Source organism: Amphibalanus amphitrite, unplaced genomic scaffold, assembly GCF_019059575.1.
Source record: "Amphibalanus amphitrite isolate SeventyFive unplaced genomic scaffold, NRLGWU_Aamphi_draft 000147F_arrow, whole genome shotgun sequence".
Classification (NCBI taxonomy): Eukaryota; Metazoa; Arthropoda; class Thecostraca; order Balanomorpha; family Balanidae; genus Amphibalanus; species Amphibalanus amphitrite.
This window is the reverse complement of record NW_024881642.1, coordinates 721997-735237: the sequence shown is the minus strand read 5'-3', so window position 1 is coordinate 735237 and position 13241 is coordinate 721997. Positions and strand designations below refer to the sequence as shown.

At 50.1% G+C, this 13241-nt stretch overlaps 1 protein-coding gene and 1 long non-coding RNA gene across 2 annotated transcripts; both read left to right on the top strand.

Moving 5' to 3' along the window:
* The first annotated feature begins 6259 nt into the window (after positions 1-6259).
* On the top strand, positions 6260-7896 carry LOC122382811. The gene is made up of 2 exons (XM_043368619.1): positions 6260-6281; positions 6905-7896. The coding sequence occupies exon 2, from the start codon at positions 7220-7222 to the stop codon at positions 7793-7795; it is 576 nt and encodes a 191-aa protein (XP_043224554.1). The 5' UTR covers positions 6260-6281; positions 6905-7219; the 3' UTR covers positions 7796-7896.
* A 1279-nt stretch (positions 7897-9175) lies between these two features.
* Positions 9176-13130, top strand: LOC122382810. The gene is made up of 2 exons (XR_006256736.1): positions 9176-9699; positions 11174-13130. It is a non-coding gene; the product is annotated as an uncharacterized LOC122382810 (long non-coding RNA).
* Positions 13131-13241: the final 111 nt, after the last annotated feature.

Here is a 13241-nt window from a genome sequence, read left to right as displayed (position 1 = left end):
ACAGATCCGGTAGCCGCACCTCTTTCCTAGCTTTCAAAAGAGCGGCAAATAAGCGGTCAGCATTGCTCCCAGAGACGCCACCTGAAGCTGGACGGACGACGGACAGTTCCGCTGCCGAGCGATTGAAGTTGAACTGCGGTGCTACGAGGCGGCTTCGCGTGCACTGCATTAGCACCTTCTAGCGGGAGTAAGAGGGCTAACGAACTCGCCAAGGCCTATATATGTAAAGCATTGTACAAAGGCGAGTGTCTTACCTTAGGAAAATACCTACCCAGATTAACTGCTGCACCGCGGTCATTGCAGGGCTGAGGGTACGTCGTTCGCTCCGCTTCGGCGAGGTGGAGGTCAGACTGCCCGGCTAGGTGGTTTTAGCCGATATGCAGGCCCCGTTTGCCGGGCCCGGTCGAGCAGAAGGAACGCCACACAGCAAAAAATATTTGCTCCAGGCCCGCTACACTGGTCCGGCTCGTAAGTCGTAACAAATTAACAATACCTGCGCTAGCGTCGTCGACCGTCGTTCGACTGCGCCCAGTACCGCTCAGTGGAGAGTCCTGCCGAACTCCTCTGCGTGTGCCCAGATCATTCGTTGCGCGCGGACACAATCGTCCGACGGAGACCGCTGTGCATTATGATCGGGTGGTCACCACCTTGGTCGCCGGCTTTCACACCCAGCCGAGCCGTCTGGCTACGCCCCAAATGATCGTCTAAGCCTTTCGATTGGTTTGTAACTCGGGTCTAATATCGAAACGTTTGGGAGTTAGGACATGTTAAATCCGTGTTCATGAACAAACATACATTATGCAACTAAAACGCTTTACTTACTTTAACTTTTCTAGGCTGATGACAAGGCATACATCTATTTCATTGCAATATTTCTAAAATGTAAATAAATCATGAGCAATGAGCATAAAAAACAACAGCGATCCACTAGAAGCTAGTGTGGAAATCCACTGACGTAGGTCGCCTCGTACTGGCGCAGCTCGTAGCTCGTCCAGCAGCGCCAGCGTCTCCCGCACCCGGCCGCCCGCCTGCACCATCAGCCGCTGGAAATTGCTGCGCTGCCGCTCCAACATTAGCTTGACCGCCTGGCCGGCCCGGCGGATGCGCGCCGTCCGACGCACGCAGTGTACGTCTTCAACAGCGCCGGGATGTCGTACGACACGACCGCGTCCACGGCGTCCACGTCAATACCGCGCGCTATAGCCTCGAGCACACCAGCGCGGCCATCTCAGCTAGCGCGCGCCGCCGCCGGCACGCCGGCACTACCCCACAGAACTCAGTCACGCGCGCGCCCAGCACAGACAGCGGTAGCTCCAGCTGGTGCGCCACCTCGTTCCAGTTGACCAACACGAGCGAGCGTCGCCAGTCGGGCTGTCGGAGCAAATGGTGCATCAGCAGCGGCTTCAGCGGCTGCGGCGCCACCACGTTGAACGACTCGCTCAGCTCGGCCGGCGTGGTGAACCTGCCGACGAACTGACCGGGCAGTGCGACGGCGGCGGCCGCCGTGCCGACCACCAGCAGTCGCGGCTGGAACAGCGACATTCGCTCCAGCTTCTCCGGCCTCCGGGTTCTGTGACAGGGTGGCCAAGAATGGCAGCTTCTGAAGCGGCAGGTGAGGCGCGCAGACGGCGGCGGCCGTCAGCCGGCCGGCGATGCAGGGCGGCGGGCCGTGACCGCCGCCACCCGCTCCACCGCTTTCAGCCAGCCCGTCTCGGCCATCTCGATCACCCGGTCGGCTTCGTCGATCACCAGGTAGCGCAGGTGCGGTAGCGAGAAGCCCTCGGCGCTGGTTATGTGATCCATCAGCCAGCCGGGAGTGCTCACCACGATCAGCCAGGGAGGCCGGACCGCGCGGCCCCACCGCCACCAGTTGGCGCCCCCTCGTGCCACTGTGTCTCCACCCAGCAGCTGGACGCAGAGCGGCGTGTCGGCGTCGTACTGGCGGAACACGGCGGGCACCGAGCGGCCGGCCGGCGCCGAGACTCAGAGGTCGGCCGGTGGCAGTGGCGACTCTGCGGCCGCCAGCAGCTCGGGCAGCACGGTCACCTGCACCAGGAACACCTGTTCGATGCCCTCGGCGGCCAGCCGGGCGCGCAGCTCGGGGCAGAGCGCCGGCAGATTGGCCGGCGCCGGCCGCCGGTCGCCAATCGGCTGCAGGTGCGCCAGCCAGTCGGGCAGCGCACGCGGTGCACGGTCTGTCGGCTCGAGCGCTCCACCTCGTCCAGCACGGTGAAGTCGTCAGCGGCGGCGTCTCCGTCCGACTCGGAGGTGTCCTCACTGTCGTTATTGGGCGACGGCGGCTGCCGCTGTGCGCTCAGTCAGGTCGGCCATCACAGCAACACTCGCCGATGATTGGCGTCATCGAAACCGTCGGACGATGGTGGATTCATCACCGTTTTTGCAGCAGAGACTGGAAAAACCTCAGCAATAAACAAGGAAAACCTTACAACATGCCACAGCCTGCAATTGTGCATATTGTTATTATATTTCTCACATGACAGAAAATATTGGCTGCTTTATTCTAGGAACTGGCATGAAAAACATAAGCTAAAATCAAGCTAAGTGAATTATTATTGTATTTCAACATGAGACTGGGAAAAAATCCTTGTCACTGTCAACATGACCAGTGTAACGGATGGGCTGCATGAACATTTCGGCGCATGATCTGAAAACTCTGTGAGCAGAAATTTCAGCGCTGAGGTGAACAAATAACATTTCGGCCGCAATTTGCCTGGTGCCTCCACAATTTTGCAAAACTAACTCACAATACTTACAGCCAGTTTTAACATGATCCCTGCATGACTCATGCATGCAAGATACACATGCATTCAATATCAGCACAGTGCACACACAACAGTTATGGATTCATTTAAATTTTACAACATTACTATTATTTTCTTTTCCTTCAATATTGGCAGCATGACTTGCTGAGCTCAGTGGCACAATCTTATGACAGCAAGTTTGTTCGGGTTCGCAACCATGCAAACTTTGCACGTTTGGCTTCAAAAACAAGCCTTTATACATTTCTTTCATGCTATTCAATTTCTTTTTTAAATTTACTGTCATTGATCTTGAAAATCTTGCCATTTTGGTCTTAGCCATGTCAATTGCACCTTCCCTATTCCGCACAGCTCAAGTAAGTTCCACCCAAAATGTAGTAGTGGTATCAGTAGTTGGCGCCTTGCATTGTCAAATGTAGCTGAATATGTGAAAACAGTGACATATTTATTTAAAATCTTGAGTCCAATGAGCCTACCCTCTCTGCCTCTCCTTCCAGCATTTGTTCAAGCACCTTCAATTTTCGAAAATGATCTTCCATCATTATTTTCCACTTCCGTGCGGCTCGCACAAGCAATGAACTTGTAAGCTGACCACTAGGCACTAGTTAATAATGTGCTATCATCTTGCTGTTGGGTGCTTGTAGCAAAAAGATAATATAAACGAAAAAACTAACACCACAACACCAAACACCAGTCTTGTTGGTTCCTTTTGGTCCTGCCTGGTGACAAAGGCTCTTTCTTTACGCAATATCATCAGTATTCCTCTTCTAATCTTGAAGCCCAGATCAGTTGGTGACATACCAGGGAAATAAGCTAAAATTAGAGCGCTCTATTTATTGCTCCTGCCCCATGTTGAAGAGATACCCCTAAAAGCGTGATCTTTTATCGGCCCTTACGCAGCAAGGCAGTAATTCTCAGACCGGTGGATGGTATCAATAGAAAGAGAATGCGTCAAAGATTAACATGAATAAATTAAAAATAACATTAAAATGCTAATTAAGCGTGGAAATTAGTCCCAAACATAAGCTAATTATTGCTCCTACCTCGGCGACGGCGCTCCCCGCAGTCAGCGGAGAAGCTAAAATAAAAGCCACCATCCTCCTCCGTAAGTCAATTATAGAGCGGCCGAGTGGGCCGATGCGGGGCCACCAAACTGAGGTGAGACGTGGCTAGCAATTGCAAACCGCCATAGAGATCAATATCTTAAGACGTACAATATGGGATGATTACTCTGAAGCTGGAGTGAAAGCATGAGTAGATTGCAAGAAACGAAATGCATAGATTGGTTGAATTATGTACAATAGGCACAGCTCAGATGAAGCCATTTCTATGATGTTGACATATGACATAACCCTTCCTCTCCTCACCTATGACCTAAGTGCATTGGCAGTTACCGGCATAGTTTTTGAGCACGAGTGTAATTCGCCATCGGACCGCAATGCATGTTGCTAGGCTGCTGCAATTACAACGAACATGCGAATACTGCCTTCATTTGTAGACGTTTGTTTTTTAGGCTGTCTTTGACGTGCAAGGGGGCATACCTGTCGACAACTTGAGTTTCTCCGAATTTCAAAAACTCCCAGAATTTCAACTCCTTATGCACTGTTGTAGGTACAGCTATGTTCACAAGTTTTCGTTTCCTCCTGTTCTAAAAAGGATATTTGTCGATTTCGTGCGTCGCTGATAGGAGGGTGCGTTTAATAATTAGGCCCAACGCTTTCTGCATCCGCGAGTACCTTCAAAAGGGAACAACAGTTTCCATTTATTACACTATGGGACATGTGACAAAATGACCACTGGAACACGCATGAAACGGAGCTCATATTCCTAAAAATGTCTACAATCACTTCTTTTCTGACACTATTAGCAAATACCATCTCAAGTTAGGTGGTTGACAGACAGTCAATGGAGATCTGAGGAGACTGAGTGATGCCAATTCACCACTTAACTGATAATGAGGGCCGAGGGAAGAGAAACATGCAACATGCACAACTGACAACTTGACAAGTGACAAAACACTACCACTATTGCGCAGTGCACAACAAATTACAGCAGCCAGCCCAAAAATGCTTTTGGTGGCTTATTGCAAAACAAGTCACTAATAAATGTCTTAGTTGCAGCTGAACACTGCACAATAATCACACTGTTCACACATTGAGTGAGATGCCACAGGTGGTTTGAATCACACTTTGGTTCAACTGCAAATCTGAAGTCAGAAGTGTTGTCAAGAGGTTCATGCCTCCATGATCACAGCACTTTGGTTGTGGTTGGCATAACACTTGTAGTCTGCAGAGTTCCACATGAACTGCAGACACCTCATCTGGTGGTCTTCATGTTGCTCAACTTCTTCAGGAGGCAAATGTCGACCACCCAGCGGAAGCATGGTCCTGCAGAAAAGAAAGATAATGCATAAGGTACAAACATTATCTGCTGAAACAGCCCTTCTGTTGGCTGTTATTAAACTTTTAACATAACATAACAACATGTGTTCCATGTATATTACATTTGTTGAAGTAAAATACTCCCGGCTATTTCAAAACCAGAAAATGAAATTATATTGTGGCATAATTCACATGCTCAGCTATCAGTATCAAATAATAATTAATTTAATATTTGGCATATTCTATATAACACATTCATAGAATATTCTACTTCACGTCACAAGGACTCACAACCTTTCTGTTGGGTGTTTGATTGACGCATTAACTAAGTTTGTCTTAGGTTTTATTATTGCAAGAAATTCATATTGCATTATTGTATCAAAATACTGCCAGCAATAACAAAACAAGAACATGAAATGTCAATGAGCAAGCCACCTTTCCTAAAAATGGATTACTTTGAAAGGAATTTCAGTTTCTTTTAAGGAAAAGGAGAAATGATTATCAGGTAATTATCAGAAAACCACTCAACCAGCAAGTGGCTGGGTGGTTTCACAGCAAACATCAAGCCAAAACATATACTTACATTAATCTATCAATTGAGCCATTTGACTACTACAAGGATATGTGAGCTAAATATGAATCCAATTATCCAATGTTGACTTCCTTGCAAAGTTTATGCCTTATTTTATGAAAATGTGTCGCTAGAATATGATACTTATCATCGAATATTATTTAATTTACGATTTATTTCGATCGGAATGCACATGGAGTCCCGCGCCATTTTCGTCGACGATGAATATGATCGTGTTTCATGAAGAGATAAGGGGTTTCAATGGTCTTTCAAAGCAATAATTTGATGCAAAAATTTGTAGGAAATAATATAAAGCTGGTTCAAATGGCCATCAACCATTTAAAACACCGAAAATACTCACAACTCCGCCCCGACGACCACACAGCACCGCGCACGCCACACTACTGGCACAATGCCAAAACTGCTGTCACAGCGGAAATGTTTTTTTTTCTCGATTGCAATTGTGGAATTATTTATTAAACAGAAGTTGATCTTTCCGAAAAACCGACTGATTTCATACACAGATGCATGGAAAATAAAAAAATTCCGGTAAGTTTATTTGTATTGTTTTGTCGATTTTGACATGCTCCTAGTTTGCAGCCATATTTCGATATGTTCTACAGGGAGTTCAGAATTATTTCAGGACCAATCTTTTCCTCATTCATTTTCCCGTCGATCATGAAATTTTTAGAGCGGAACAATTAGTTTCCAGGCGGTCCGAGCGGTTTTTGTGAGAAGGGTGCAAAAATCGGCGTCATTTTTAGAGCCTCGACACCAGCTCAACACAGGACCCTATGGGAGACGGTGAAGTAGCGGGAGCAACAAATAGAGCGCTCTAATTTTAGCTTATTTCCCTGGAGTGTCACCGACTGAGATGCTTTACAAATTGGCCATGAATGATACTAAATTATTATATCAACTGGGAAGCGCAAATCACGATAATTAGTAACAAATGAGGCCAATTGTTCCAACACGACATCAAAAAAAATAGACGGGGTCCCCCGTCTATTTTTTGGGCTGTTTTTCTACAAATAATGGCGCAAAATAACACTCCATTAATGCCGCATTTGCCGTTGGTGAAACTCATTGGCTATTTTTCTGGCTGATATTTTTTCACGCCGGCGGATATTTTTTCGCCTGGTTGGTGAAACTCGTCGGCTGGTTTTTGACAGAAAAATTGCGCCGGGCTGCCATTTTTCTGTTGGTAAAACTGGCCTCTGGTCTGCAGCCTGCGCCAGATATTCGCGGCCACCGGCGTGCCCACCACCCTCCGGACAGACGGTGGACACCAGTTCACCGCCCGGCTCACCCGAGAGTTTCTGCGCCGCTGGGGAGTGGAGCACCAGATCTCTACACCGCACTACCCTCAGTCTAATGGGCATGCCGAGTCGGCGGTCAAGGCCGCCAAACGGCTCATCCAGAAGGCGACCAGCAGCGGCGAGCTCGACACGGACGCCTACGCGCAGGGGCTGCTGGAGCTGCGCAACATGCCGCGCGCCGACGGCCGCTCTCCGGCTCAGGTCCTGTTCGGCCACCCGCTGAGATCGGCAGTGCCGGCGCACCACCGGGCCTTCGCCGACTGCTGGCAGCGGGCGGCGGACGACTGTGACGCCAGGGCCGCCGCGCAGCAACAGGAAACAGCCGAGCGGTACGACACGACAGCCCGCCAGCACAGCGCGCTCACCATGGGTCAGCGTGTGCTCGTCCAAGACCCGCGGTCGGGGGTGTGGGACCGCGTCGGCGTCATCACGGCGGTCGGACAGCGGCGCGACTACCTGGTCCGGCTGCCCAGTGGCCGAGTCTACTGGCGGAACCAGCGCTATCTGCGACCCCAGAGATCTCTCATCTCGGAGGGCGCCGCCACACCTGCACCCGGGTGCCGGCAGCAGCTCGCTCCGAGCTCGGCACCCGACGGCACGGAGGAGACCGCCGCCGCTGCGCCGGCGGACGGACAGCCGGCACCACCGGTGCTGCGGAACAGCGCCGACGACCCCAGCTCAGTGCGCCGTGGGACGCGCCGCCGTCGCCGTCCGGCCCGACTGACCGTGCGCTGGGCGGACTAGACGTACGACTGAGTTCGTGCGTCCACACCGTGTGTGGTGTACATTTTTGTTTATGTGTTAGACGCAATGCGTATCTTGTACCGACGCATGCGTCTTGAGGGGGGGGGGTTGTTGTGATGGGGCACGTTTTCCTTTCCCTTCATTTGGTCTCACCCCCCGGTCATATGGAAGCACATAAAAAATAAACAGTTCCATGGTCGCCGCCATCGTGTTTCGGTCGTCCTGTGTCGCTCCAAGGATATCGCCGTGTTAATCGCCACTACCGACCATAACAGAACTGACGCATCGGCGGAAGCGGGAGTCCGCAGCGGAGAAGCCTTCGTGGAGTGTACACGGGTGTGGGAAATGAATGCTAAGTGTATCCAAATTGAAGGCACTGCTCTCGAATGATATAAATACTGAACAGCTTTGGATTGTTTATATTCCAAATGTTTACTTTCAGGACGAGTACTCCTTGTCATTCGGTCGTCAACTCCTCTCTCCGACCCCGGCTTAGCGCAGGCACGTATAACCTAGAATTTGGCCGAGGGGGGGGGGAGCGGAGGAATCCCGTAGAGAGAGCCTCCTACCTACAGAGGGCCCTCTACCCGAGGAGTCAGAGGGGTCCAGGGTCCTAGTGGTCAGACACAGACACTGGCGGTTATTCACAGGAGGCCCCACGCAGTAAATTGAAGGGCCCTAGGTGGCAGGCGAGTCGGAGAGCCTTGATTGTCCTGAGTCCTGACGTGATTTTTTGGGGGATTCCCATGAATTTCGTTCGTCTCCGACGTGATTTTGGCCAACGTTGGCCTTCTGCCAGCATGGGCCCTGAAAACCCCTAGGGGGGAGGCGCACCCCGTCCCCGTCCGTCCCCCCTTGGGTACGTCCCCGGTCGGTCCAGCGACTCCACACGCGCCTACCGACACACAAGAAACTCTTGCCATTATGTTTGCTTCTGACGCAATCACGACAGAATTACGCTCTAATGATATGCATGCTGCCAATTGCCATTGCTTTGGAGTCGGTGTTTTGAATTTCTGCGTTTTTTTTTTTTTTTGATCGGCTCCACTCTCCAGACAGCTGGCTCAGCCTAATCGACCAGAGCAATGCGACACCTATACCAACTTGATACCAACCTACTTGGCGGGGTGGTGAATTCATGAAGTGCGAATGCGAAACATGGCAATAGATGGCGGAACAAACAGCATGGGGAACGCTGGGACACGCATTGAGCCTTGAGGAATGAAATCCGTCACTTCCCAGATTTCGAACGCATCCTTAGAGTGCATTACTTTTATGTGCTTGCGTTCGGTCTTGGGATTTCTAAGCAGATGTCGCCAACAGTAGAGAGATTGATCTAGAATGTCTCGTTATCGGAAAAATATGGTAGCCATACACCAAATGGTTTTTGCGTATAGCTACCATATTACTTCCGATATGACTGTTGACATCACTGCCGATATGACGGAGCAGTGCATTGGCAATATGCCAAGGGCAGTAACATGCCGTCAGTCACGTCAGTCATCGGCCTTGGCTATCTGTAAGAATCTTGGCAGGAATCTTGGCCTTTTCTTGGACCCATAGCCTCGGCCTTCGACCAATCATATCGCCGAATTCGCAAGCGGTGAGAGACAAATACGGCGTGCCAAAGACATATTGGGTGTCTCAAAATCACTGAGAACTCTGTAGCCAATCTGTAGCTCAAAACTTAAGCCCTGCACTCTTTTAGATCTACCCCGTTGAGTGGCATTCTTGTGAAAATTATGTTAAGATATTTATCAGAATAAGGTAGAAGTGTAGGGGGTGGCAGGTAAGGTGCAGAAGAAGAAGAAGAAGAAGTTGTACCTATCCAGTAATTTTATCTTGATTTGTGGACTAGACGAAGACTAGATTTTGATGAAGAAATCGACAAACTTGAACTGCAGGTAAGGTGTTGGTTTGTCATGCCAATTGTCTTGAAACCCTTTCCTTTTAATCTTTCAATTAAAATCATCAACTCCTATCCAAACCACCAAAGAGCCGACATCTCACTCAGTCCAAATTTTTGTTCAGAGGCCAGGTTTACTTTACCCGATTTACCAACAAAAATAGCTGCCTGGAATTTTTCTCTTCATATATCCATTCCACGTAGGTACAACATACAGAGGGTAAACGTGATAGGCATGTAAGCAGTGAGGGCTACACCATTTACCTACACTCCAAATGTGAATTAGCCTTTAGGCAAAATAATCCGGCAGGTGGCTATTTTCTGTTTGTAAAACTGGCCTCAGACGGAGTGCTATCATTTGATTTACCATCACACGATCAGGCAGCAACAAAGTTTGTGGTTTTAGAATCTTGAAAAACTTTCTTGGGAGTGGCACTTGGTAGACATCCGTTTGAGATTCTGCTAGAGCAATAGCATTGCGCTCAAGCCAGCCAAATTTTAGACTGCCAACACAAGAAAAAAATGTTTGGTTAATCAGATTTCATGCTTCAAAATATTAGGTAAAGCATCAATAGGCATGTAATTCAATTCTGGTGGTAAAAATCATGACCATATGTTGGCATGACATCAATTTTTAATTTTTTGTGGTACAACTTGTATATTGAGGCTTGAAGATGCTCAAATAGATGATATTTTTGATGCGTGTGTTGATGAAGACTGAAGTCCAATAAAAATAAAAAGCAGAAATTATCCTGACCTTACCTTCCCTACTAACCTTCAACCTCCAACCTATCAGCCTACAAACCACCGTTCAGACTTTATCTACACGCAGGTTTAACATTTTATGATAAAGTAAAAAATGCTCAGCTTGTAATCCAATGTCTTTCAAAACCAATTGGCCTTTTTGGCCTTGCGAATGGTAAACGGAGAGAGAGAGAGAGAGAGAGAGAGAGAGAGAGAGAGAGAGAGAGAGAGAGAGAGAGAGAGAGAGAGAGAGAGAGTTGCCTAACTCTATCATGTAAAAACTGTTTTTAGAAAATAGCACTGTGTTTTATCCTGGCTTCATGACTCTCTAACGCTCCTTGAAACCGCTTGTTTTCTGACAATTGGTGATACAGAGAGGGTCTGCATTAATGTCCAAGTATGGTCATTTAGGATCAATTTTTGGTGCCCTCGTTTTATGTTATTCCATCAGCCTTAGTTTGCCCAACTGACATGCGCTGAATTTGTCGCATGTGACGTTACACCTGACGTGCGCCGAAATTTTAGGTGGAACCCTGGTACTACGCCAAACATAAGTTATAGCATGATCACTGCTCAGTTGCGCAGGTTCACCAGAACAGCTTCATGGGTGCAAAATGACCACCGCAGCGCCCGTAAACCCTAATAAACAAACAAGCAAACATCAGTTGCGCAGTTAATGCCAATTTTTACAGTTTTGATTGTCTATTGATATTGTTTGGTCTTTTCAGGACTCGTGGCGCTGCTCGCCTCCTCGCCAATGCGAATGCGTTCTCTGAGGACAACCCGCCCAAGGCTACCATGGCGAAGCCACGCCACCGCGCCGGCTATAGACTCACGGCCTGAAGCGAGTTTGGGCGCGACGGCTGGCGAGCCAAGGTGGCGGAAAGTCGTCTGGCGGAGCTCCCGTCTGAGGCGAGCTTGATCTGGTCAGACAGCTCCGCCATCGATGGTGTGCTAGATGGAGGAGGAGGGGCCACCCCCCCCCCCCCCGAACCGCGACATCCGAGAGGTGCGTGTCGCGGCAGGCGCCCTCTGCTCTAGCACGCGCGGCGAGCTATTCGCCCTAAGAGCGGTGTTGGAGGAGCTGGCCGGACGGATGGTACCGGTCGATATGGGTCGACCGCCGTCTATCCCAACGGTAGCGCCGATTGACGTGGGCGCTATCTGCAAGGCAGGCGCGCGCGCGACGCTGCGCGCGCCTGGCAGCGGAGCTGGCCGGACGGATGGTACCGGTCGATATGGGTCGACCGCTGTCCTGGCTCCGTCCTGGAGGCCGACCGTGCAGTCGTTATCGACATCCGCCAGTACCTGCTCTGCATCGGCCGCCTCCCGAGGCCGGATGCCCACAATTCAACGACGTGTAGTGCCCTGCTGCCCGATGCCGCGTCTGCCGCGAAGAGGCTGGCACTCCACGGTATGTGCTGCTGCGATGCGTGGCGCTGGCGGCGTTGCGACAAAGAGCCTCGGCAGCTGAACTGCTTCAAGCGACGTAATGATATCTGCCATCCCCTCCCCTATCGAGCCGCGTGGGTGTGGACGGACCGGTCGGCAGACGCGAGAACCTGCAGCGAAGGAGCTGGGGTCTACGGGGAGTAGCAGGACGAATGGACTGATGAGCCGCGTGTCCCGACCGGTCCATTCTGCTGTTCCAGCTCCAGGACCGGCCGCGCCGTCGCCACCCGTCCGGCGTCAGTGGAGGACCGCTCATCAGCTGTCGATTTTCATCAGTTTCGTTTGGACCACTGGTCGGGCTCCTGCCAGTGCCGACATTGGGTTGGGCGGAGTCCTATCGATGAATGCCGCGAGTGCTGCAACATTGGCTCGGTACATCTCGGTACATTTTCCCGAGTCTGGTGTGGCTACGGGGAGACGGATTTGGTGACCCTGGCTGCCGCCGTGAGAACCATCCAGAACCGTACGGCTATGCTGCGGCAGCAGCTGAAAGGAACGCAACAACAATAACTACAACAGCAGCTGCTAATGAAAGGGGAAATCATGGAGCCGGATGACCCGGCACATGGCGCTCAGCCAGCTGAGAATGAGAGCAGCTATCAAATCGCCAGCAGGGTGCTGCGGCTGGTAACTGACGACCTTAACAGAGAGAGCGCCTCCGCTGATGCGGATGAAACTACCCCCTCTCGGGTTTGTTTGACGCCGTCTCCGTCGACTCTTTCGCCTGGGCCGGCTGGCGACCGCGAAATTTCTTGTGCAGTGACTCGTAACTATGTTCACCAAACTTTTAAAACTCCTCACGTTAGCATCTTTAAAGAATGTTTCCCTTGTACACTGCTGCAATGTCTTATGTAGGCATATTGTAGGTACAGTCTAAATGAGTGTGGAATGCTTTGTTGTGCTTGCTTGTTCTGTATTTCGTCTGCTATTTATCACGGTGACTATAATTTATTTTGACCAACCCTTGCCTTGTTGCAATTTTAGTGGATGGTTTCTGAACTGCTGTTTGCATTATAGATGTTGCTAGTGCGTAGACGCCAAAGATTACTTTATACCTATTGACGCGCCAGATAAAGGAGGTGAAGTATTCCTCTGATCTCTACCTACGAAATTCCTTTATGTGTGTTTTGTAATCGATATTGGCGGTTTTCTTATGTGATGCGGTGTAGAGCGTGGCTGAGGAAGGCGATGTTTAAAGTTGCTAGTTATTTTTCAATACATCTATGATCGGACTGTCGTGCTTGCTGTAGGTCGGACTTCCGTTCTTGATGGTGATTGGACGCACGTGCCGGTAGTTCACAACAATGCGGCTTTCGATTATAGTATAGATTTAGATGCTTTTAA

Bases quoted from the DNA above. Each gene is read 5' to 3' on its own strand.
- LOC122382811 (XM_043368619.1), top strand. From the start codon at position 7,220: ATGCCGCGCGCCGACGGCCGCTCTCCGGCTCAGGTCCTGTTCGGCCAC.